At 45.7% G+C, this 25964-nt stretch overlaps 1 protein-coding gene across 3 annotated transcripts in view; it reads left to right on the top strand.

Moving 5' to 3' along the window:
• The window catches only part of dgcr2 (DiGeorge syndrome critical region gene 2), a 30662-nt gene extending 9722 nt beyond the window's left edge, over positions 1-20940 (top strand). For 2 of the 3 annotated variants that reach the window (XM_063210800.1, XM_063210799.1), the window contains 9 exons: positions 2982-3104; positions 7131-7217; positions 9447-9657; positions 10500-10582; positions 11814-12035; positions 14285-14488; positions 16025-16177; positions 16766-17002; positions 19273-20940. In XM_063210800.1, the coding sequence (XP_063066870.1) occupies positions 2982-3104; positions 7131-7217; positions 9447-9657; positions 10500-10582; positions 11814-12035; positions 14285-14488; positions 16025-16177; positions 16766-17002; positions 19273-19610 (1658 nt within the window). In that variant the 3' untranslated portion in view covers positions 19611-20940. Of the gene's footprint in view, positions 1-2981; positions 3105-3301; positions 3317-7130; positions 7218-9446; positions 9658-10499; positions 10583-11813; positions 12036-14284; positions 14489-16024; positions 16178-16765; positions 17003-19272 lie in introns of those variants that run through there. The other variant, XM_063210802.1, reaches the window with a different exon arrangement.
• Positions 20941-25964: the final 5024 nt, after the last annotated feature.

The raw sequence follows: 25964 nt of genomic DNA, 5'->3' as shown, positions 1-25964 counted from the left end.
AAGGACGCTCTCAAAGGTAGGTCACTATTGCCACGATTAAATCACGATTAAAATTTCGACTTCGATTTCACTAATTTATCACAATTTTCGATTATTTTCGATTAATTGTGCAGCCCTACACGATTATTATTAGATCATTTCGCTGTTTTTCTTTAATAAGCGGCGTTTCGGTACTAGACCTTCATCAGGCAATCTCCCCTTGCTGAGTGACCCCTGGGCCATCGCCGACGCACCTGCCAGTTGAGGTGTGCGGGGGGAAAAAACCAAGTATGACACTGTAGATGGAATTGAGTAGAATAATAGTGATGTATGAACAATACCACCCCCAAAATCTAATCACAAAACGAGAACCGTCTTCTGACGGTTGAATGTTGTCATGAAGTAAAGTGTAATTACATGGTTTCATGACAGCTGTAAAATAATTGACTTCTTAGTACAGTTATTTAGTTTATTTAATTTTTGTAATCCCACCCTAATTATTTTCCCTCTCCCTGTTTTCCCATGCTCATTATAGAAACCACAACATTGCACTTAGCTGACGCTTTCATTTTATTCAAAGCGACTTACAACTATTATTTTTTAGGGCATTGGTTACAGTCCCTGGAGCAATGTGGGGTTAGGTGCCTAGCCTAGCCATGGATGGAGATGTAGGGAAAGGTCAGGGGGGATTCGAACCGGGAACCACTAGATTGGAAGACCAACTCTCTAACCACTAGGCCACGGCTGCCTCAACATGCTCTACTGTCGGCTTTGATTGTCTTTTTCTGCTTGACATATGTAAGGTATATTTGGAGTGCAAAATGGCTACATTAAAAACTTTCTTTTGGTATTTTTTTATTTCCTATGACAGAAAACTAGAGGCAAACACAAGAAATGTGCGTCTGGGTGTGAGTGAAATGAGAGAATCTGTTGACGGTGGTTGGCTAGCTACAACCCTAGGCCACACCAATTTAATTTGTTGGTTCTCGGATTCGCCTCTTGTATTTTGTAACAAAATGGAAAAAAAAAATCAGTTTCAATACCCCAAAAAATGAAATCGCTAAAAAAAAAACCGAAGACTGCATGTTTTCATGAACGGGGAGGTGTCTCTTTAGTAGTTGGAGGTCATGTGACATAGAGAACCAATAAAACCACTCCTTTCAACATGCCGATTACGACTAGCGAATCAGGAAACGTGTTACATTCAAACATTTACAGACAAACATGCAATGGCAAGTTGAAGCCCCTGTGGCTTAGCAGTAGCAGCGGTGAAACACAGTATTGCTCTTAGTGGAATTAGTAGAGTGGGATAGCAGTTTTAAAAAAGAAAAACAACAACTATTCAACTGTTCATCATCTCAGTTTATTCAAACCAGATTAATATAATAATTGCCCTGTGAGCTAATTTTGTGCCTGGTCTATTTGGCTGCCTTAATTCCCTTCTACACTGTCCTTCTCCATGTCCAGGTGTTTGCCTGTCTTGCACCTTCCTTTGGAGGTCCATGTGAGGCTGATATACAGGTGGTATAACCACACGACTAATTTTTTTTTTTTTTTCGCCCTCTCGCTTCAACTTTTTCCTGAAAAAATCAGAGAACCAACAAATTAAATTGGTGTGGCCCTAGTATTAGACATCCTTCTGCAACCTAAACAGTGTTTCCCACAGAAATTTTGAAAACTATGGGGGCAGCCGGGATTTTTTTTGTCGGGGGGAGGGGGGGGGGGGGGGGGGGTCTTTTCACGGGCCTTTTAGGGGGGTGGGGGTATATGTAGATGCAAAATGGCAAAACAATGAGTACAGTATGACGTTGGCGCATGGAGAAACTATAGGCCTAGGCCTACATTTCAGCCATTTATATTTTGAGAAATAAGGCACATGCAAGGGTCTATGTAATGAAAAAAATAATAAAACAAAATAGGAGCAGAGATAAGAATTTAAGATTGCTGTGAAATTGTTAACGCATAAACAAAAAGGGTCTAAGAGGGTAGCTATGCCTTTTCCCCACACACACATTCTACATGAGGGGTGCTGGTCACAGGGCCAGTTTTTCAAAATTCCTCCCATTAAAAGGGCTGAACAACATATTACACATTTATGTCTATATTCACATTCATTACACATTCATTTCTATATGCAGCCCGATGTCTCCTCTGCCTTGTCAATGAAGGCCTGTCACCACCTAACTCATTACAACTGTAAAACAAAGCCTGGGGAGTGTTAGTAAACTCATCCCAACTGTCCCTTCTCGGAAGGTTTTTTTTTTATTGCTCCCAAACCCAAGTTAACTACGACTTGACAAGGCTTTTGATCCCTCTCTCTTTCAAGCACTTGTGGTTTTCTCTATAGGATGTATTTACTCCAGGAGGAAAATGCGAAGGAAATCGTAATTGAAATCGCTTTTAACAAACACGGAAATCGTTAAAAAAAAAAAGATAAAAAAAATAAATAATTTTTTTTATTTTTTTTTTTTTTTTAATTTTTTTTACATTTTCGGAAACTATGGCGGTCAAATTTAAACTATGGCGGTGCGCCATAGTTCCCTCAATGTATGGGAAACACTGCTAAATATGATCAATTTGAATGCAATTGAATGTTTAGGATGCCGTCTGAGTTGAAATAAGTTTATACATTATTATACTGTCTTGCATTGATTAGGTTCAGTGTATGTAATAACATGTAACTATGTAATTGCACAGTATCATACAGTTATGTGTACAGTGTACATTACATATTGATACCTTTAATTACACTGAAATACACTGTGGCCTGTGATAAAGTGTTGCCTAAAATAATAATACATGTTATTTATTAGATGTTCTCCAATATACTAACAACATCTTTGTTTGTTGTTATTGTTGTGTGTGTGCGTGTTTGCACGCGTGATTGTGTGTGTCTGTGTCTGTGTGTGTGCGCGCGCGCGTGTGTGTGTGCGCGCGTGCGTGCGCGCGTGTGTGTGTGTGTGTGTGTGTGTGTGTGTGTGTGTGTGTGTGTGTGTGTGTAGAGCTGCGCTGCAGCCCTGGGCAGTTCGCCTGCCGCAGTGGGAAGATGCAGTGCATCCCGCTCGCCTGGCAATGCGACGGCTGGACCGCCTGCGACGACAAGAGCGACGAGATGGACTGCCCTCGTAAGTAGAAGCACGCGCACGCACGCACACACACACACACACACACACACACACACACACAAGCCAAGTCAAGCAACGAGATGGACTGCCCTAGGTAGACCGAAACATACATACATACACACACACACACACACACACACACACATGCGCACGCACACACACACGCACACATACACGCACACGCAAGTCAAGCAACGAGATGGACTGCCCTCGTAAGTAGAAACACACACACACATACAAGCCAAGCAACAAGATGGACTGCCCTAAGTAGCCCGAAACATACATACATACACACACACTCACACACACGAGCGCACACACACACATACAAGCCAAGCAACAAGATGGACTGCCCTAAGTAGCCCGAAACATACATACATACATACACACACACACACACACACACACACGAGCGCACACACACACACATACAAGCCAAGCAACAAGATGGACTGCCCTAAGTAGCCCGAAACATACACACACACACACACACACACATACAAGCCAAGCAACAAGATGGACTGCCCTAAGTAGCCCGAAACATACACACACACACAAGCGCACACACACGCACGCAAGCCAAGCGACGAGATGGACTGCCCCTGAAAGTAGCTTGCCGCAACACATCAAGGTGGCCCACTGCTACGACATATGGACACTCTGTTTCAGACACACACAAACACGGGCAAGCATATACATATGCATACACAGGCGTGCGGGCGCGCACACACACACACACACACACACACACACACACACACACACACACACACACACACACACACACACACATACATTCACACCCACACAATCACACACACACCAAGTTAATACATGCCCATTCGCGTTGCCCTATCTAAAAAAGCCCCCACTTGATACAGGCAGCCTCATAGTGTGTTGCTTCTCACATGCGCATGCAACATGTTTGCGTGCTGACAAACAAATGCATAACAGAGACCTCTTCTGAGTTTAAACAGATACACACACACACACGCTAATCAGGAACCTACACACACACACACACACACACACACACACACACACACACACACACACACACACACACACACACACACACACACACACACACACACACACACACACACACACACACACACACACACACACACACACACAAATCCACTGTGTAGAAGGGCCTCATTGGCTTCAAGCTTGCTTGTTGATGTGCAGGTTGACAAATGCTGACTGTGCCATTTTGTGATTCGCCAACATGTCTCCAAAAGGCCAAAACAGATCTTTCCTGTTAAACCTTGCCATTTCCAACTAAACATAGCCAACACAGAAGCACAGAATGTTATTTTTGAGTCCGGGTAGCACAATGTGTCGCTTCCCCCTTTTTACAAACAGTTCACTTCCCCAGTACACTGTGACCTCCTGGCCTACAATCTCTTGTTTTCCCTAACCTGCTCCTGCATATATACCAGACAGGCAGTCTTCCTACACAATTATTGAAGGTGTGTGTGTGCGTGCGTGCGTGCGTGCGTGCGTGCGTGCGTGCGTGCGTGCGTGCGTGCGTGCGTGCGTGCGTGCGTGTGTGTGTGTCAGGTAACCTCAATCCAGAAGTAAATATATGCACCTGATTTCTACTGGAGTATTGAGAAAGCGATTTGATTTCTTCGCTCCTAAAAATATAGGGTAATCAATGATCTGTTTGCAAGGTCTTACTGGCACATATTTTCTTCTCTGAGCAGTTCTTCTCACCGTAAAGTGGGTGACAACAAAAACAGTTCTCATGTGGACCACAACCAATCAAACAGTTCTCATGAGGACTCACCACAACCAATCAAACCTCAACACAAAAAGGAGGCCTAGCATGCCAAAATCACACAAGACAACCACACACGGTCATGTGCGCACACACACACACACACACACACACACACACACACACACACACACACACACACACACACACACACACACACACACACACACACTCCTGGTCTGACCCCTTGGCTGTGGAGTGTGGTCTGATTAGGCAAATTAAGCCACCCGATTTACTCGCCATGTGATGCATGTTGTCTCGCAGCCGCGTTCTTGTGACCGAGCTTACACACACACACACACACACACACACACACACACACACACACACACACACACACACACACACACACACACACACAGAGGCCGTCCATGGGGATGAAACATTAAAGCTTCTCCTGAGCCCCAGTCAATTGAAAAAGTGTTTTTTGTTTGTTTGTTTTTTTGTATCTTTTCAGTAGCCCCAGTCTCAGACAGCTCTTTAGCTTGTGAGAAATACACACCAAACACAAACTGAGCAACACTCCATAGCTCTCTGCAGTCTAGACTGTAGTGAAGTCCTTGAAGGTCTCATGGTGAAACTACCTCACCGAAGTGCCAAGATGAAGTAGCAGTCTGGCAACTCGGCCAGCTCTCAGCTCCCAAGTCTTGTTTTCTATTATATATGGTGTCATTTGCCTACTCCTCTGCTCTTTTCCTGAGCCCTTGGCATTATCTTTGGCCAAAAATGTTGAAAGGAAAAAAAAGTTGTGAATATTGTCCAGACTTTTTAAGACGGGCTCAAACTACACGACTAGAGATTATGTGTCCGATTTTGACGTCGGGGTGCACCGCACACTAGAAGAGAATCGCAACTGTCAATCTTATCGCTGCTCGCAGCCACAGAGGGGTGGGAGACGTGACGCCTTGTTTTTTCGTAACATTGGTTAAAAACCTACAAAACTGTTATTTTCCTTTAAAAAACAAATGTCAATGAAAGAAGATGTGGTACATTATGTTTCATATTAGTCTTAGATGAGAAGAAACATTTTTGTTAAGATTTATGTAAAGGTTTATATGTCAAATTTCCTGCGGTGTGACTGTAACATTAATGAAACAATATATAATAATATATATATAAATTAACCAACAACATTTTGAATAATGTATGAAGCATTTGGCATGATTGCATAAATCTTAACTTTAGATTAAGATATGTGAATGTGGAAAAAAACTCAAGACAGTAATATTAACTACAAGTTCAATTTCGTAACACAAATTGCGTCCTGTGGGGTGACATGTATGTCAATGTTTGTGAATGGGCAGCTGCAAGGCCAACTACAAGGGTCTTAAAGACTGGCTCCTAACCAGTCAGTACCTCAGTTATTGGAGAGTGCTGTAGAAGTTTAAGGTGACTCTTAACCTCTTAATATGTCTTCATATTGCAATCTTTCTGTCACGCAATGCTTAGGTTCATTTTATGGTGTCCTGTGGTGTGACTGCTCTTATAGGAGGAAAACAAGTTTTTTTATTAATGAAAACACATATTAAGATTAAACACAATATCATTATCAAGTTAGCATGAGCTCAGATGTCAGTCATGTATACAAAAGGATTAAAATGACCATAATGCAGTGAATTCCCTGTGGTGTGACTCCATTTTCCTGCGGTGTGACATGCCTATGCTATGTGTTGATGCAGGACACATTTTCCCAAAAATGGCAAAAATAAGGTGAAATTCCACAGACCACTAAGTGCTTTATTTTTTTCTATTTTTTTCCAATTTTTATCCATCATTTTTTTCAGGAATTTGAAAAACTTTTTTTTTTTTTTGCGTTACGCCCTTAAACGTCAACCACCCAGAGACAATGCCCGACGTTCTATTTCCAGTCGCAAATATCAAACAGTGTTTGATTTCTACGACTTGCGATCGGCGACTCTTTGAGCTGCTAAAGTTCTATCTTAGAACGTCGCACACGACGAGGAAATCTTCCCCGACAATGGCTTGCGATGGTCCTGGGGGGTAACGTTCCAGCGATGGTCGTAAGGGCGGTTTTCAGCCGAGAATCGGGCCGATAGTCGCATAGTTTGAGCCTGGCTTTACGAATTTGTCTTTTTTTTTTCTAGTTTTCCAGTTTCCTAAACTTGTTTGACCCAGGTGTGTACACACACACACACACAAACACACACACACACATACACACACGGAGAGAAGCCATATTAACTATTAACCACTCTCCACTCCTCCCTTTCTCTCCGCAGCTGTGAAGGAGGAGCGCTATCGCTATGGTAACGGCTATGAGCAGGTGGAAGACGTGATGGGGGTGGCCCAGCCGGTACGCTTCAACAGTGAGTATCATCTTCCTCCTATTCCTCTCTTCCTCCTCATCCTCCTCTTCCTCCTCATCCTCCTCTTATTCCTCCTCATCCTCCTCCTCTTCCTCCTCATCCTCCTCCTTTTCCTCCTCTCATCCTCCTCTTCCTCCACATCCTCCTCCTCTTCCTCCTATTCCTCCTCTCTTTTCTGCTCTTCCTCCTCATCCTCCTCCTCTTCCTCCTCTCTTTTCTGCTCTTCCTCCTCATCCTCCTCCTATTCCTCCTCTCTTTTCTGCTCTTCCTCCCCCTCTTCCTTGTCATCCTCCTCCCCTTTCCCCTTCTCTTGTGCGCCTCGTCTCCCTCTCCCTCCTACTCTTTGTTGTCGCCTTCCTCTTCCCCATCCTCTTACCCCCTCCTCATCTTGCTCTTCCACCTCTTCCTTCTTGTCCTCCTCTATCATCTTCCTCCTATTCCTCCTCTCTTTTCTGCTCTTCCTCCTCGTCCTCCTCCCCTTTAGCCTTCTGTTGTCTGCCTCATCCTCCTCCTCCTCTTCACCCTCCTCATCTTGCTCTTCCACCTCTTCCTTCTTGTCCTACTCTTCGTCCTCCTATTTCTTGTCCTCCTTCTCTTCCTCCTCTCATCCTCATGTTCATCTTTTCCTTCTTTCTTTTCCTCTTCCCCCCCTTTACCCTTCTCTTGTGCGCCTCATCTTCCTCTCCCTCCTACTCTTCGCTATCCTTCCTCCTCCTATTTCTTGTCCTCCCTCTCATCCTCCTTTTCCTCTTCTTTCCTCTTCCTCCACCTCTTTCTTCTTCTCCTACCCTTAAGGTGCCGGTATGCTTGCTGTGAGCTGTAAATTACGCGCGTCACCGCGAGCAACCGGCATCACATGCTTGTTTCAAAAGCAGTTGACCAAGACGCAAAATACTGGCGGACAATGAGACGCTCTTAAAAGTTGATGCCATTGTCGTTTTCATATCAAGCACACGCGTGGAACTGCGCAGTCTATCTTACGATCGCCCCCAGCGAGTTTGAAGATAGCCTATTGCACCTGACGCACGCATTTGGCTGCCGTGTCCAACGCGCGCGAAATTGACATTAAATACGCATGTTAACGCGTTCATGAACGAATCGTGCACGCGCTCGCGTATCTTGCAGCAAGCATACCGGCACCTTAACTCCTCTCTTCAATTGCAGTGCATGCTGCTATTTAATAGGCTTGGATTAAAGTTTCAGAAAACTCTCAGATTAACTGAACGGTAGCAAAACAGGAAGAGAGCCAAGCCAATGTTATTGTGACCCTGGCGATTTGTGTTCTCGGAAATGTGCTAAGCCGACCGTATTTATGGGCCCTTGTTTTTCCCAGGCTGAGCCAATTTATTGAGCGATTATATCTGGAAAGGCCAATAACTCCTTTTGAGTGGCAAAGCCTGGGCTGACTGTTTGTGTCCCACAGAAGTGTGTCAGGTGGTGCCCCCAGATGTCCTCACTTGGTGTTGTAAACATGGGAGAGAAAGGCAGGAATTGAATTCAGTACATGTCCTGTCTTCACCGAAGTTTTGTGTTGTGGTCTCAGACTATAGGGCTCATGTTACATGATGTACGACTCAATAAGACATATTTAGCTGATTGAATAAAAAAAAAGTTGTGCGTGTCTTTTTGTATGCGCCTTTCTTTCTTTCTTTCTCTCTTACTTAAACACCATTTTTCTTACTTTTGCATTTTATTTTTGGAAATGACTGATATTATGAATGATATTTTGGGAACAAACTTTTAAACCTACATGTATATAAAATACATTTTGCCATGCAATGCCCAATACATCCATGGATTTGGAACTTTCGGGGAATTTTTTCTAAGTCATTTTGCAACGTCTTCCGGTTTCAGTAAACGCACACCGTTTGAGGTGCGTACGGCAGACAATTAGACTCAACTTGAAAAAGAATGGTCGTCACACACTCAGAACTTCATGCAGTTACATTTAATAAGCAGTTACATTTAATAAGACCAACATCTTCAAGATGACCCTGATGAAGGCGTAAGCCGAAACGTTGGTTTTATTAAATATAACTGCATGAAGTTCTGAGTGTGCGACGACCATTCTTTTCCAAGCTAACTCATTTTGTAACCGAGCTCTTCAATGTTGTGTGTGTGTGTGTGTGTGTGTGTGTGTGTGTGTGTGTGTGTGTGTGTGTGTGTGTGTGTGTGTGTGTGTGTGTGTGTGTGTGTGTGTGTGTGTGTGTGTGTGTTCTCCACCTCCAGAGAAGTGTCCGAGCGGCTGGCACCACTACGAGAAGACGGCCAGCTGCTACAAGGTGTACCTGCGCAACGAGAACTACTGGCAGGCCGTGGACACCTGCCAGAAGGTGAACGGCTCGCTGGCCACCTTCGTCACCAACGAGGAGCTGCAGTTCATCCTCAAGATCGAGGTGGACTTCGACGACAAGGTCTGCGGACGCAAGGACCAGTGCAAGTGAGTCATTTTTATTATTTTATTAAAGGATCCCCATTAGCTTATGCCGTAGCAATTGGCTAGTCTTCCTGGGGTCCTAATTCCAAACACATGTATCACATGTCAGATTAATACCCATACAAATAGACATGCCTTGCAAAATGTGGTTGTTCGTTCATTTACTCGTTTTTGGAGGAGAAAACCAACGCACACCAGAGATTTCGGGGAGCAGGTAGCTTGCAGGTACTTGTTCACCTCAGAGGGGAAGATACCGCATGCTCTTGTCCATCCAATGCAGAATTTTATTAACCCATTTTGTCCTAAGCCCTTTTTGGGAAAGGGTGCCCACTGCCTATTAAATCCTAAATATCTCAGCCTCCAAAGCACATACAAACATGAAATAAGTTCAATATAAAAGCTAGGACCCTCGTTTTGCCTTAGAATGTGTTCATTCAGCTCTAACTTACCCACATTTTTAATAAAACAGCTCAAATCTCAAAATCCTGAATGCAGCGTATATGTGTTTCCAGGACACAATGAGTTAAACAAGTAACGTTTCGGACACTGTGGCCTTTCTTAAGTTTAAACTGCCCCTCTGAGATCATTCATTTACTCAGCCAGTTTTGACTGACTGACTGACTGCCACAGAACTGGGTCATTTCCAATCCTGCGTCTTGAGCTGGACAATGTTTTGCACAAACTGTAGGGAACAAACAATTTCTTTGGTAAAGTTAACGCACCCTGAAAAGTTCTCATCTCTGTGAAAGGCCAGTTACATTTTTATTAAGTGTGTGTGCGTGTGTGTGCTTGCGTGCGTGTGCGTGCGTGCGCGTGTGTGTGTGCGTATGTGGTGTTGTCTCCAGGTTCTGGGTGGGCTACCAGTATGTCATCACCAATCAGAACCACTCCATCGAGGGACGATGGGAAGTGGCTTTGGCTTACAAAGGTGAGTGACCCCCTAGTTAACATGTAGTCTGACATAGCTCAAGTACACAGTATCATGTGGAAGAGGCCATATGTAGGTCATTGACATATTTTTGGAGCAGACGTCAAGGTAGTGTAATCACAACTGTACAATCCACTACTATACGAACTAAATTATTTTTTGGTTTTGTTACTGGATTATCTAAAAAGCATATTCATTGATTTTATATTAATTACCAATTATTTATTTAAAAAGTATATTCATTGATTGTATATTAACTACCAATGATTTATTTCCTAATTATAAATTATTATTTTATTTTATTTATTCAGTAAGGACATTAGTTGCGGTTGCTTGGCCAGATGTGGTGGCATCACCTGACCTATTTATTTGATGTATTGTATTACCTTAGAGCAGGGGTGGGCAACTTTCATGATAAGCAGGGCCACATTTTTTCATCGTCACCATCGGAGGGCCACATGACCAGGGATCAGACTGTAACTTGCAGAGTTCGAGGAAATTACAAGGGACCACGGACAGTAGTGTTCTGGAAAATCTAGTCATTATTTATTTATTTCTTTAATTATGTTTTATCTAAGGGCCACACTGAGTGAGGAGGCGGGCCGCATGTGGCCCCCGGGCCTCCAGTTGCCCATCCCTGGCCTATAGGCTAGCAGAAATATGATGTCTCGGTAACACTTTATTTTAGGGATACATCTATTAGCACCAATACATACAATGTATCTATATAAGTAACTTTTAAGGCATGTACAAAGCAAAATCAAACATTTGTTAGGCATGTATTCGCAAATGTCTTGTTCATGCACAATAAGGGATTTATTACCAATTTAACCTTAGTAAGGACCTAGAAGGCCTTAGCGTTTGCTTAGTACATGCCTTACAAGTTACTTATGCAGGCATTAACATTGTATGTATTAGTGCTAATAGATGTATCCCTAAAATAAAGTGTTACAGATGTCTCTTATAAAATGTCATGTATACATGTATTCTAATGGCGTTTCGTTGTTGTTCTTCTTCCCTGCGTGTCGTGTGTGTGTGTGTGTGTGTGTGTGTGTGTGTGTGTGTGTGCGTGTGTGCGTGTGTGTGTGTGTGTGTGTGTGTGTGTGTGTGTGTGTGCGTGTGCGTGTGCGTGTGCGTGTGCGTGTGCGTGTGCGTGTGCGTGTGCGCGTGCGCGTGCGCGTGCGTGTGCGTGTGCGCGTGCGCGTGTGCGCGCGTGTGTGTGTGTGCGCAGTGAGTGAGCGCGGTGGTCCTCCAGTGCCGCCGGGCTCCATGCAGGTGTTCCTGCCCCCCGAGGGCCTCGCCAGCCTGGGGGGAGAGGAGGCGCTGCCCCCCCAGGACAACGTCTTCTGTGCCCAGCTGCAGCGCTTCCAGATGAAGAGCATGAACGAGCGCGGCCTGCACAGCTGGCACGCCGAGAACTGCTACAAGAAGTTCCCCTTCCTCTGCAAGCGGAGTACGTTGTGGTTGTTGAATATGTTGTTGATGATGATGATGTTGATGTTGATGTTATTGGTGGTGGTGGTGGTGGTGGTTCTTTGCCTTTCGATTGAAATCCTGCGCCTACTCCTCATTCCATCTTTTCATCTCTCTGTCTCTGTCTCTCTTTCTCTCATGTCTCGCTCCATCTCTCACCATCACTTGCTCCCCATACTCTCTCTCACTCTCTCTCTCTCTCTCTCTCTCTCTCTCTCTCTCTCTCTCTGGCGCTCTACCCCCCCATACTTGATCCTTTCCCAGAAATCTTATTGCGTCCTCTAATCTTTCATCGTCATCTCTCCTCTGTGCTTGTCCTGCGTGTTTGTCTTTTTAAACCCCTCCTCCTCCTCCTCATCCACTAACATCCACATCATTTCCTGTTGTGTTTTTGCCTGCGTTTGCTTTCTCCACTCCCCTTTGTGCCCAGAGTGTTATCTCGCCTCACAAAGTGCAAAGAAACAAAACAAATAAAAGCCACTGTGAGTGTGGTGTGATGTGGTAATCGCTCTGAATGACACAGCCAAGTACAGTATTGGTTTTGTACAAATTCCTGGTGCATGTTGTTGTTCTTCTTCTTAGATTGTCCCAGTTAGGGCTGTAACGATACACTCAACTCACGATTCGGTTCGTATCATGATTTTTGACCTACGGTTCGATACACCCCATGATTTCAGAATTGAAAAAGTTATGAAATAAAATTATGAATAAAAACTATGATACTTTGTAAGTAGAACAGGTTACAAGAGGCTACTAATAATTTTAAAAAGTGTAAATATAATAATGATAATGATTTGAAGCTTGGAAACATTATCACATCACATCATGTGGTTGTTTTCTGGACTGATTTGTAACAAAACTTTGAATGGGTGTATCGTAGGGCTGCACAATTAATCGAAAAATAATCAAAATCGTGATAAAATAGTGAAATCGAACTCATGATTTTAATCGTGATTTAATCGTGGCAATAGTGACCTACTTTTGATAGCGTCCTTGAAGTCAGAACATACTGACAGGCTGGTGTTTCTGGCCAGAAATCTGTCCATCTAAGTTTCATGCTATTGCCTTTATATAATTATTACAATTCATTTTATTTTTCTCATATCGTATATAATTAATTCTTGGTTATATTTCATCTTGTTATAATTCTCAAAAAAATCTGCAAAAATCAATAATCGTGATTAATAATCGTGATTATGATTTTGACCAAAATAATCGTGATTATGATTTTTTCCATAATCGTGCAGCCCTAGAGTATCGCGATATTGCCTCTTTGTATCACGATACAGTATCATGACTCTGTGTATCACGATTTCTCTGTTCGATAGAATATCGTTACAGCCCTAGTAACCAGTCCATGGGCGGTTCTAGACGGGGGCCAGGGTAGCCAGGCAGTGCCCTCCTCCTAGTGACGCAACAGCTTCAGCTTGGCAATTTATGTGTCCCACCCCCAATAATTTTGGTCTAGAACCGGCCCTGTCCAAGTCTACAGTGTGTGTGTAAAAGATGCCAAGGGAGGCATTGTTGTCTTTAGTGTTTTGTGGCTATGTGCCAGCCTCCTAACCCTCTGCTGTGTGTGTGTGTGTGTGTGTGTGCGCGTGTGTGTGTGTGTGTGTGTGTGTGTGTGTGTGTGCGTGTGCGTGCGCGTGTGTGTGTGTATGTGTGTGTGTGTGTGTGCGTGTGCGTGCGCGTGTGTGTGTGTATACCTGTGTGTGTGTGTGTGTGTGCGCGCGTGTCTGTGCGTGCACGTATGTGTGCTTGTGTGTGTGTGTCTGTGCGTGCGTGTGCGTGCTCGTCTGTGCCCCCCCACTCCAGGGCAGACGTGCGTGGACATCAAGGACCAGGTGGTGAACGAATTTTGGTCTAGAACCGGCCCTGTCCAAGTCTACAGTGTGTGTGTGTAAAAGATGCCAAGGGAGGCATTGTTGTCTTTAGTGTTTTGTGGCTATGTGCCAGCCTCCTAACCCTCTGCTGTGTGCGTGTGCGTGTGCGTGTGTGTGTGTGTGTATACTGTGTGTGTGTGTGTGTGTGTGTGCGTGTGCGTGCGCGTGTGTGTGTGTATGCGTGCGTGTGTGTGTGTGTGTGTGTGTGTGTGTGTGTGTGTGTGCGTGTGCGTGCGCGTGCGCGTGTGTGTGTGTATACCGGCGTGTGTGTGTGTGTGTGTGTGTGTGTGTGTGTGTGTGTGTCTGTGCGTGCGTGTGCGTGCTCGTCTGTGCCCCCCCACTCCAGGGCAGACGTGCGTGGACATCAAGGACCAGGTGGTGAACGAGGGCTACTACTTCACCCCCAAAGGGGACGACCCCTGCCTGAGCTGCACCTGCCACGACGGGGAGCCCGAGATGTGCGTGGCGGCCCTGTGCGAGCGCCCCCAGGGGTGCCAACACTTCCGCAAGGACCCCAAGGAGTGCTGCAAGTTCACCTGCCTTGACCCTGGTACGGACAAACACACACACACACACACACACACACACACACACACACACACACACACACACACACACACACATACACATACGCATACACATACGCAAGGGCCCAAAGGAGTGCTGCAAGTTCACCTGCCTCGACCCCGGTATGGACAACTCTTTACTGTACAATACACACACACACACACACACACACACACACACAGACCCCAAGGAGTGCTGCAAGTTCACCTGCCTCGACCCCGGTATGGACAACTCTTTACTGTACAATACACACACACACACACACACACACACACACAGACCCCAAGGAGTGCTGCAAGTTCACCTGCCTCGACCCCGGTATGGACTGGCTTGCACGCACACACTGTGATCGAAACACACACGCAAAAGAAAACAGAAATGCTCTCATGCATAGAGCAGAACACAAATTTCCGTGCACACCAACACACACACACACACACACACACACACACACACACACACACACACACACACACACACACACACACACACACACACACACACACACACACACACACACACACACACACACAACAACACGCCTGAAAAATAAATTATTTATAATCAGACCAAAACATGAAAAACACGCACACGTCATACCATGCATCCACAGACGTCATCAATGCAGTGACTCATCATCATCTCTCTCTCTCTCTCTCTCTCTCTCTCTCTCTCTCTCTCTCTCTCTCTCTCTCTCTCTCTCTCTCTCTCTCTCTCTCTCTCTCTCTCTCTCTCTCTCTCTCTCCCTGCACAAGAGGTCTTTCAGAACTAGATAAGTGTTTAATATGTGTGTTGTCATTTTTAACCTGTGTCTCCTTATTTCACCCCCTCTATCAATCTGACTCTCTCTCTCCTTCTCTCCTTCTCTCTCTCTCCTTCTCTCTCTCTCTCTCTCTCTCTCTCTCTCTCTCTCTCTCTCTCTCTCTCTCTCTCTCTCTCTCTCTCTCTCTCTCTCTCTCTCTCTCCATCATGTTCCCCTTTCATTCTCTTTCTGTCCATCTCACCCCCCTTTCTTAATAGACGTAGTGTCTTGTATGAATGTGGTGAACTGGTGAGGCTATTCATGAAATGACTGTTCAAATTGATCTCCCCCTTAGTGGTGTGGATCGGCACTGCCCTCACGATCCGATTCGATCATGATTCGGGAGGTAGCAATTCGATTCGATTCTATGCGTTCCGATCCGATTCAATTCTACAATGCATTGCAATGCATTACATTTCTACTGAAAGCAAAGCAAATGTTTAATCAGTCATGATGAGGCAATACAAGTAGTCAGATACTGAGCAACAATGTATTGGCTGTTTTCTGTATCAGTCTGTATCAGTCTTGCAATGTTTTGACGTGCTTTTATTTAATTTAACATTCATTTGCTCCCGAAATATCCTTAAACAAGTATTATATTTGGTGATCAAAAATGTGCAGAAACCCCTGGGGATATGTCTGATATCACTCATTAATATTTCTTCCATTTCTTTCTCTCTCTCCGCTCTCTCTTCCTCCCTCCCTCCCGGCCTGTAGATGGCAGTAGTCTGTTTGACTCCATGGCCAGTGGGATGCGTCTGATCGTGAGCTGCATCTCCTCCTTCCTCATCCTCTCCCTGCTGCTCTTCATGGTGCACCGGCTCCGGCAGAGGCGCCGCGAGCGCATCGAGACCCTCATCGGAGGCAACCGTAAGACACACACACACACACACACGCACACGCACACGCACACGCACAAGCACAACAGCGCATCGAGACCCTCATCGTAGGCAACCGTAAGACACACACACACACACACTTCTGAGGACGGTTTTTTCCCACAGCACTAAGACCCTTGAACCATATACGGGCTGTTGACCCAGTTTTGACTCTGGCCTGGGTCTCTCTCTCCACCCCCCCCCCCCCCCTTTATCGTCCCCTGGAGGGCAGTCGTTCATATCGAGAAGATTGGAATGGCTGTAATGTGAATATGGCTCAGTAAAGTTTGAAGTTCGTTTAAAAACTTGTGTTGTCTTTGTACTCTAACGTTAGCCACAGCTCGTTGTGTTATTGTTTTTTAACCCTTTCCTTCCTGCTTCTCTCCACCACGTCAACCCGGGCGTGTGTGTGTGTGTGTGTGTGTGTGTGTGTGTGTGTGTGTGTGTGTGTGTGTGTGTGTGTGTGTGTGTGTGTGTGTGTGTGTGTGTGTGTGTGTGTGTGTGTGTGTGTGTGTGTGTGTGTGTGTGTGTGTGTTAATTAATTAACCCTTATTCCCTCCTTTTCTCTCTCTCGCTCTAGTCCACCACTTCAACCTGGGCCGGCGCGTGCCCGGGTTCGACTACGGCCCGGACGCCTTCGGCACGGGCCTGACGCCGCTGCACCTGTCGGACGACGGCGAGGGCGGGGCCTTCCACTTCCAGGAGCCGCCACCCCCCTACGCGGCCTACAAGTACCCAGACATCCAGCACCCCGACGACCCCCCGCCCCCCTACGAGGCCTCCATCAACCCCGACTCACTGCTCTACGTCGACCTGGGTGAGGACACACACACACACGCATACAGTATACACATATACATCCAGCACTCCGACGACCCCCCCGCCCCCCTACGAGGCCTCGATTAACCCCGACTCACTGCTCTACGTCGACCTGGGTGAGTACCAGGGCTTGACACTGGCACCTGCAAACCGGCCAAATGCTGGTAAAACTTGGCTGTGGCTGGTAACAATTTCAGTGTCACTAGCCAATTTGGCAGTTAGCTTATCCTATGATATGACATATCAGAATAGCGTATATTCTGCACTTTGCCCCTTGTGTATCAATTGTTTGACTTAAAGGTCAAGAAGAAGCTCAGTTACTCAGTTTCTATTTGTTTGCTTTATTTCCATGCACTCATCTTCTTGCTTTAAAGATGGCCTCTCAACGTCATTTAATTAATATTGCCGTGTTCCCCATTGTTATTGAATGTGTTACGCGTTGGTCCTGTTTTAAAAAACGTTCTGGTTGCTTTGTTTCAAGACGTTTTTGCAAGCTGGCAAGGTGGCTTGTGGAGAAACGAGAGAGTGTTCCGTGTTTCTCGTGGAAATGCGTCTCTGATTGGCTCACTCCTCCTGCTCTCGAAGAAACGCGTCTCTGATTGGCTCAGTCCTCCAGTTCTTGGAGAGAATGTAATGGGAAACAGAGTCGCCACTTCCCCGGGTGGTACTGCACTATAGGGGCGCCAGCGGAGGCGTGCAGGCTCCATTCAGGGCTGTGCTCTTTCGACAGCGACCCCTAGGCTTGCTGCAGGCACGGAGCAACCAGAGTGAGCTGGCTTTATGTATGAGGCTTTGCGCTGTGTGTGTACCTGAGAGTAGCAACCAGCTGATAGCTAAGCTAAGCTATGTTTCGGGCCACCAGACGTTGCTTGTTTTGAAAACAAGCAGAAAAAAATTACTCGACATGTTTTTAGATAAATGGGTCGATATAATCCTTTGTGGGCAACGCCTGCTTTCGACGTCACGAAGCACAGAAAGGCTTTCGTGATTCGCTCGTTTCTCTGCATTATTTATGTAAATTGGGAAACACCGGGAAACACAGCCAGGAGAGTTGACGCACCGCTATGAGAGCCTTGCAAGTGAGTTTAACTTGGGGTGACCGTCCGATCTTCGAAAGGAGTGAGTAAAACTGAGTTTTATCGGAAGTTGGCCTTTAAGCACCTCATCTTCTGAGGTGTCAAGATTTAAAAAAAAAAAAAAAAATCAAATTTGTGGCTAGTACAATAGCTGGATGGCTAGTGACTCGGTAAAACCACTAGCCACAGTGGCCAGCAAGCGAAAAAGTTAATGTCAAGCCCTGGTGAGTACACACACACACACACACACACACACACACACACACACACACACACACACACACACACACACACACACACACACACACACGCATACAGTATACACATATACATCCAGCACCCCAACGACCCCCCCACTCGTCGACCTGGGTAAACGATCACATACTGTACATACACATACACATACACATACACATACACATACACATACACATACACCCCCCTACGAGGCATCTGTTAACCCCCACTCACTGCTATACGTCGACCTGGGTGAGTGCACACAGACACAGGCAACCTGCAGTGTTGCCAGGTTGGGTGGTTTCCGGCCCAATGGGGCTGCTTAGGATGACCGTCTGCGGGTAAAAAGGGCTTTTCCTGCAGATCTATGGCCATAGAAATCAGTAAAATTTATTAGAATAGAATTGGGCAGGATTTAGTGCCTTCAGACGGGTTTTGAACATTTTTTTGTGCTGGAAATCATCAGTCTCATCTGGCAACCTCCTCTATGTGAACATAGATCAGTGCATGTGGACTTACACTAGCATGTGTATTGATGAAGAGTACACACACACAAAGAGCCTTGTCCATATTGACTGTGTGAGCCATGTCCTGTGGTTAGTCGATACTTATGTCAATACAGGTGAACTAGAGACTTACTCTCTCTCTCTCTCTCTCTCTTTCTCTCTTTCTCTCTTTCTCTCTCTCTCTCTCTCTCTCTCTCTCTCTCTCTCTCTCTCTCTCTCTCTCGTTCTTTCTTTCTTTTTCTCTCTCTCTCTCTCTCTCTCTCTCTCTCTCTCTCTCTCTCTCTCTCTCTCTCTCTCTCTCTCTCTCTCTCCCTCTCCCCCTCTCCCTTCCTCTCTCTCTCTCTCTCTCTCTCTCTCTCTCTCTCTCTCTCTCTCTCTCTCTCTCTCCCCCTCTCCCTTCGTCTCTCTCTCTCTATATCTCTCTCCATCTCTATCTCTCCCCTCTCCAGCGAGGAACGGTATGCCGGTGAGCATGGTGGCTATGGGCATGACTGATCCAGTCGATGACCATCACCACCACCACCACCATCACATGGCCATGTCCCCCCCTCCCCCGCCGCTGCCCCCTCCTCCGCCCCCCCAGGAGCGAGAGGACTCCATCGACAGCAGCACCTTCCTGGTGGGGCCCGACACCCCCACCGAGGGCCAGCCACCCCACCCCGACCACGACCCCCATAACCACCACCACCACCAGCAGCATCACCACCACAACCAGGGCCCCCCAGGGGACGACACCCCCGACAGCCCGGACTGCAGCAGTGCCCCCACCCTCAGCACGGTGGTATAGACCCCACCACCACCACCCAACAACCACCGCCACCCAACTACCACCACCCTCCCCAGGAGCGAAGGAGTGAGAGGACGAGTGATGGAGAGAGGTGGGGGATGGGGTGGATGGGGGGAGCAACAGACAAGAGCAACACGAGTGATGAGAGAAGATGAATTGAAAACAAAGGAAAAGGGTGATGGGAGGACGGGAGGGTGGGATTGAAGAATGAAAGGAGGAGAGGAAGAGGCTTTATTAAGAAAATAAGATGATGTGAAATTTTCAAAAAGGATAACACGATGAAGATCATGTGAAGAAATAAGCACCATTTTTTTTGCTCTCGTCATCCAGAATTCAGATGGAAAACTTGAGCCAACGGTGCGAAAAGGAGACCCTGGAATCTTTAGAGACACTAAAAGAGGAGAGATGGTGATGTGCCATTGGACGAAAACGAGCTGTGGGTGGAGCCTGGCATCAAGGGCACACTGGAATGAAAGGACCCAGAGTGTGTATGTGTGTCTTTGTGTGTATGCAATTCTGTGTGTGTGTGTGTGTGTGAATATGAGTTAGTGTGGGTGTGTGTGTGTGTATGTGAAAATGAGTTAGTGTGGGTGTGTGGGTGTGTATGCAAGTTTGTGTGTGTGTGTATATGCAAGTTTGTGTGTGTATGTGAATGGGTTTGTGTGTGTGCTCTGCGCGTTTGCCCCAGGCACGGCAGAAGGCGTGTGTTTTAATTCCTCTTGTACAGAGCACAGGGACTTTTGTGAACAGACTAACTGGCGAGATCGAGACGGTATCTGGCCGCCACCACAGCAGAACAGAGGAGGGCCGCGCGCGCGTCATGCTTCTCCGCTTTTTCTGCGCGACTCTTTTTGACCTTTTGTCATCTCGCTAACGCAACAACAGCAGCTTGTGCTGGACATGGTTCTGGTTTTGTTTGTGCTACGGCAGTGATTCTCAAAGTGTGGTCCGGGGACCACTGGTGGTCCGCGACAGAGCTCAGGTGGTCCGCGAGGGGATTTCTGCTTTTCCAAGACACACTAGCAGAAGGCTATATTTGTAACATTATTACAAAGCCAAACATGTCTGAAGTCATATGTTCACCACAATAAGACAGGCTTGTAAATGTAAATAAAAACGAAGTGATCTGCATCAAATTTAGCGATGTCGAATTGGCACTTGTCAACTGTCAATTCAGTTGACACGTGGTCCCTGAACATTTTTGTTGGGACAAAGTGGTCCTCGGTCTAAGAAAGTTTGAGAATCACTGTGCTACAGTCTCCCTTCAGCGTCCCGGGACCTGTACTTAGAAACTGGTTGAGGAGTAAATCAGGTTAAATTAGGAGGTAAATCATCTAATAGAAGAGCCTGGAGTCCTGCAGGCTCTTCTATTAGATGATTTACCTCTGAACTTGACCTGGTTTACTCCTCAACCAGCTTCTTAGTACATCTCTCTGCTCCACTGAAAAGAAGGAAACTCAAAAACACAAAAAAAAACTTTTTCCTGTAAATATTGGACTCCAAAACTTCCCTGTCTTGTTTTTTTGTGGCTCACTTTTTATTTTTTGTTTTGTCTTTTTTTTTAATTGTTTTTTTTTCTTCCTGTTCAGCTTATTTCACCAACGCAGAGATGGCTGGAAGGCGTACTTTTTACAGTGTGTGGAGATTTTAATGAGGACAGCGACTGTTGGTCGTCACAGCATCAGCTGACACACACACATGCATACACACACGCACACGCACACACACACACACAGACAGATGACCCGCTTCGCAGCTGTTGTGACCTTTTGACCTTGATCCATTATCTCAGGTCACCACGTTGTCACCCGCTGTGGCATAGTGTGACATCGTCATCGTCATGACGCGAGGACCCTAATGACAGTTTTGTTGTCACATTTGGAAGCCCACCTGGTGTGACATCATTATAGTGAGTTCTGCAGATGAGATCAGCAGACGTTGAGGACAGTCTTTTGTCACACGTTTTTTTTCTGTGTTGCGTTAAACGTGTGACACAAATGATAACGGTACTACAGATGACCCCCCCCACACACACACACACACACACACACACACACACACACACACACACACACACACACACACACACACACACACACAGTCACACACCACTAGCCCCCCCCCCCTTCTCAAACATGCTCCCCTGGATTGCTGTCTGTCTTTGAGTTTTCCTCGCTTATTTTTTGTGTTTTGCTTTAAAAAAAAAATTCTTGCATATATACTATATTGCCATTTTGGACTCTTAACGGTACTACAAGCACCCCTTGTGGTGAGCCATGTCTGTCTGTCTGTCTGTCTGTCTGTCTGTCTGTGCGTCTGTCTGTCTGTCTGTCTGTGCGTCTGTCTGTCTGTCTGCCAGGCCATATTCATGGACCTGGAGTTCTGGTATGGAGCAGTGCCTCTCTCACACATACCCTGTCTCACCCTCTCTCTCTCTCTCTTTCTCTCTCTCACACATACCCTGTCTCACCCCCTCTCTTTATCTCTCTCTCTCTCTCTCTCTCTCTCTCTCTCTCTCTCTCTCTCTCTCTCGCTCTCTCTCTCTCTCTCACACAGACCTCTCTCTTGCTCTCAAAACATCACAGAACACACAAACATTTTTTTTCATATTCACTGCAGTTAAAAAACAAAACAAAACAAAACAAGAAACTCAGTGCTACGGAGACTAATGCTCACATCAGCCAACCAGTCAGAGCTCTCCCGTGCCAGGATGGGCTGGCGTGATTGGTCAGCACAGACGAGAGGCGTTTTTTTGTGACATAACGGCGTCATCAGCCATTGAAGGACTGGTGCCATAAAGCTCACATTTAAAGAAATAATAATGTACGCACGGGTGTCCGAATGAGTGAGCCTGTGTGTTTGTTTTTGTGCGTTTGTTGTTAATGTATCATGTTTTTCTTTTTAGTGTTTTTCACGTGTTTTGTGTTTTATTCTTTTTAGTTTTTAATTATTCTTTTTTTTTTTTAGTTCGACTTCATCAAACGTATGCAGACATGCAGCAATGACCTCTTCGACTCTCCTTTCCTTTTTGACTGTATGCATTTTGACAAGAGCATGTATTTGCAAAACATTAAAAAAAGGCTATAGTGGGTTACTATTTTTTCTTTGTTCCTTCCTTTTTTCCTCTTCTGTGTTTTTTTTTTTTGCACATGCCTCATTCGCGATGCTTTTTTTTTCTTTTAGCTTTCAGCTATTTGCTTGCTAGCCGCTAAGGCTAGGGCTCAGTCAACGGCTCTGAGGAATGATTGAGGAAGTTGCTTTCTCTGCCTCTTCAAAATAAAAGCCATTGATTGGCACTGCAGCTTTTAAATATGGGTTGATTATTACCTGCATGTATATTGGTCATCAAGCAAGCTGAAATTGCTTTCACCCCCTTTCTGGCCCATCCCAACAGCTTGGATAAGCTGAAAAGCCAGATCCAGAGCCGTCTAATAAGAGAGTTGTGTCAACCGGGGACCAGGAAGTCAGTTGCTGATGTGATTCGCGTAGATTAAAATGTTTCTAAACGTAACTTTCTGTTCGCTGGGGACTAACACAACCATTACATACCAAGCAAAGATTAAGTGCAAATGAATTACATTTACCTTTGCCACATTTTCTGTGTTCTACTGCCACCTCCTGGAACTAAGTAACTACTTCTATTGGAGCTAAAGTCAATGGTGATTTACTGTACATGTAAAACGCTCCGTGAGGTTCCATGGGAGCTGCCATTGCTGTGGAAAGATGGGACCATTGAGGTCTATGGGAGTGACGCGACGCTCTTATTAGACGGCTCTAGCCCAATCCTACTCCAATGGGAACGGATGCCGGCAAACACAAGGTTGGCATGGAATGTTCTGCAAGCCTCCCTCCCTTGTAGGGTTACCACCCGTCCCTTGAAATACAGAATCGTCCCTTATTTGGAAGTCAAGCCCCTTACTTTTTCCTATTTTTTCCTTAAAGTTCCTTATTTTCATGAACAGCTAAGGCTGAAATGTGCCACAATTTGGTTAAAATGCAGGAAATTGCATATTTAAAAATACGTTCTTTTCTGGGGGAGGACCCCCAGACCCCCGCAACAATCAAGTGTCCCTTCTTTTCATTTCTGAAAGGTGGCAACTCTACTCCCTTACATCTCAAAGAGATACACACGTATTGACTGAACTGAGCCAGTTGCCCTGAATTCAGCTCACTGAGTGCGTCTTAATATGCAACCTTGCCTCCTCCACTTGCCTCCTCCACTTGCTTCTCGTCATGATGACATCACTGACAACAGCATTATATTTCAATATCTTGCAAAAGCTCAATTGTAGAGTCTTTTTCTCTTTTGCAATTGGGATGGTGAATGAAAAACAGTCCCTCAAAAGTTGTTGTGGCTAGGCTGACAGCTGGGAAACTTTATCGTTTTCTCCACGGAGGAGGGGCCAGGAGGCGGGACGAGGAGACAAGCGCAAGTGGAGGAGGCAAGGTCGCATATTAAGACGCACTCACTGAGTAGCAACTTCTTACTCCCATAGCGGAGTTCTGATGTCAGTGAAAGCAAGCCCACCTGGGAAACTCCAACTCCCATTGTCATTGTGACACAGCACTCCACAGCACACACGTGTTCACTGCACACTGCACACAACGATGGCAGTGGGGGGCAGCCCCCAATGGCGCCCCAAGGGAGCAGTGCGGTAGGACGATACCATGCTCAGGGTACCCTCGGTCATGGAGGAGGATGGGGGAGAGCACTGACTCAGATTTCTCTCTCTCTCTCTCTCTCTCTCTCTCTCTCTCTCTCTCTCTCTCTCTCTCTCTCTCTCTCTCTCTCTCTCTCTCCCTCTTTCTCCCTCTTCCCCTGCACTCTGGCACCTGAATGCCAGGTTTTTGGGCCTATACCAGGAGTTCCCAACCTTTTTCAACTTGGGGCCCACTTAAAATTGTCAAAAATGTTCGGGGCCCACCTCTGACCCAATTAAGAATAAAACTCAAATAAATCAACAGCAACATACGCCAAAATATGATTATTATTTTTAGAAAATGATTTCAAGGCCCACTTGGAATACCTTCCACCAGTGGGCCCCGACCCATAGTTTGAGAATCACTGGCCTATACGATAGGATGATGAGGGGGTGGTTGAAGCTGCCGTGTCAAGATCATGAACTTGTAACTGGGTGTGAAAAGCACCCCTGAATGGACTTTGCTGCCCTCTATGGGCTGTGTGCAGTATGTTTGGGAAAACAGACTGTCCCTCTAGTCCAAATCAGAGCCGCGGGATCTTTCTAATGTGCGAACTCCTGTTCCCTCCCGTGCTCACTTGCCTCCTTGTGGCCTTGTGATGACGTCACCGACAGAATTGTATTTCAATATCTCGTAAAAGCTCAACTCTAATGTCATTTTCTCATTTGCTAAGGGGATGGTGAATGAAGAGTTGTCCCAAAAGATGTTGTTGTAGCCAGGCTGACAGTGGGGAAACTTTATTGTTTTCTCCACGGAGGTGAGAACACGAGGCCACAAGCACAGACCAAGGATGGGAGTCTGCATATTAGAAATAACCCCAAGTGTGTTTTCTATAGAGTGGCTCAAGGAAACCATGTGTCTTGAAGTCACCAACCTGCATTGGTCATAAAAAACAAGGATGAAATGAGAGGACCTCTAAACAAAAGGCTAACTAAACTGAATACTGTCTTCTAATTTTTTGTATTATTATTATTTTCCCTACCAGCAACATTCTGTGACTTCAAATAATATGGCACTGACTTGATGGCAGGGAAAGTCTTATTGAACTACACCAGAATTATGACATTACCACCTTGTTAAGTGTATCACCCCATGGACACCCAACCCACCTTCCCTGGCTTACACTCCCCACAGAGGAGGCCTCATTTCTGGGCTTGGTCTGTGTCATGCCCTGGCACTCTCAGAACTGACTTGGTCCCCTAATGCAGTGGTTCTTAACCTGGGGTGCGGGCACCGCCTGGGGGTGCGCCAGAGATTTCAGGGGGTGCGCAGAATTTTGTTTGTGTTGAGGTTATGACCAAAATTCTGCTTGCAAACATTATAATTAGGCCAACTCAAGACCAAATTAAAACATGGTTTGGTCCCCATGTAAAGTCATTGAAGTATTGATTAATGTATCAAACAAGAGTCATTGTACTTAATCACTTAAATCTTTTTTTTTTAGTGCGTACACGTGTAGAAGTTTTGGTTGAGGGTGCGCAGCTTGTCTTGGGCACAGGTAAGGGGGTGCTTTAAAGGTACACTGTGCAGGAAATGATCAAGAAGGGTATTGCAACTATGCTGTGAATTGAAACTGTGTTGCCTATTGCCAAATTTGATCTTTTCATAAAAGTTTACGAAGTAATAAACAAATATTTATGTCCCAAGTACAGT

The sequence above is a fragment of the Engraulis encrasicolus genome, chromosome 11 (assembly GCF_034702125.1).
Source record: "Engraulis encrasicolus isolate BLACKSEA-1 chromosome 11, IST_EnEncr_1.0, whole genome shotgun sequence".
Lineage (NCBI taxonomy): Eukaryota > Metazoa > Chordata > Actinopteri > Clupeiformes > Engraulidae > Engraulis > Engraulis encrasicolus.
This window is presented reverse-complemented; position numbering and strand designations above follow the sequence as displayed.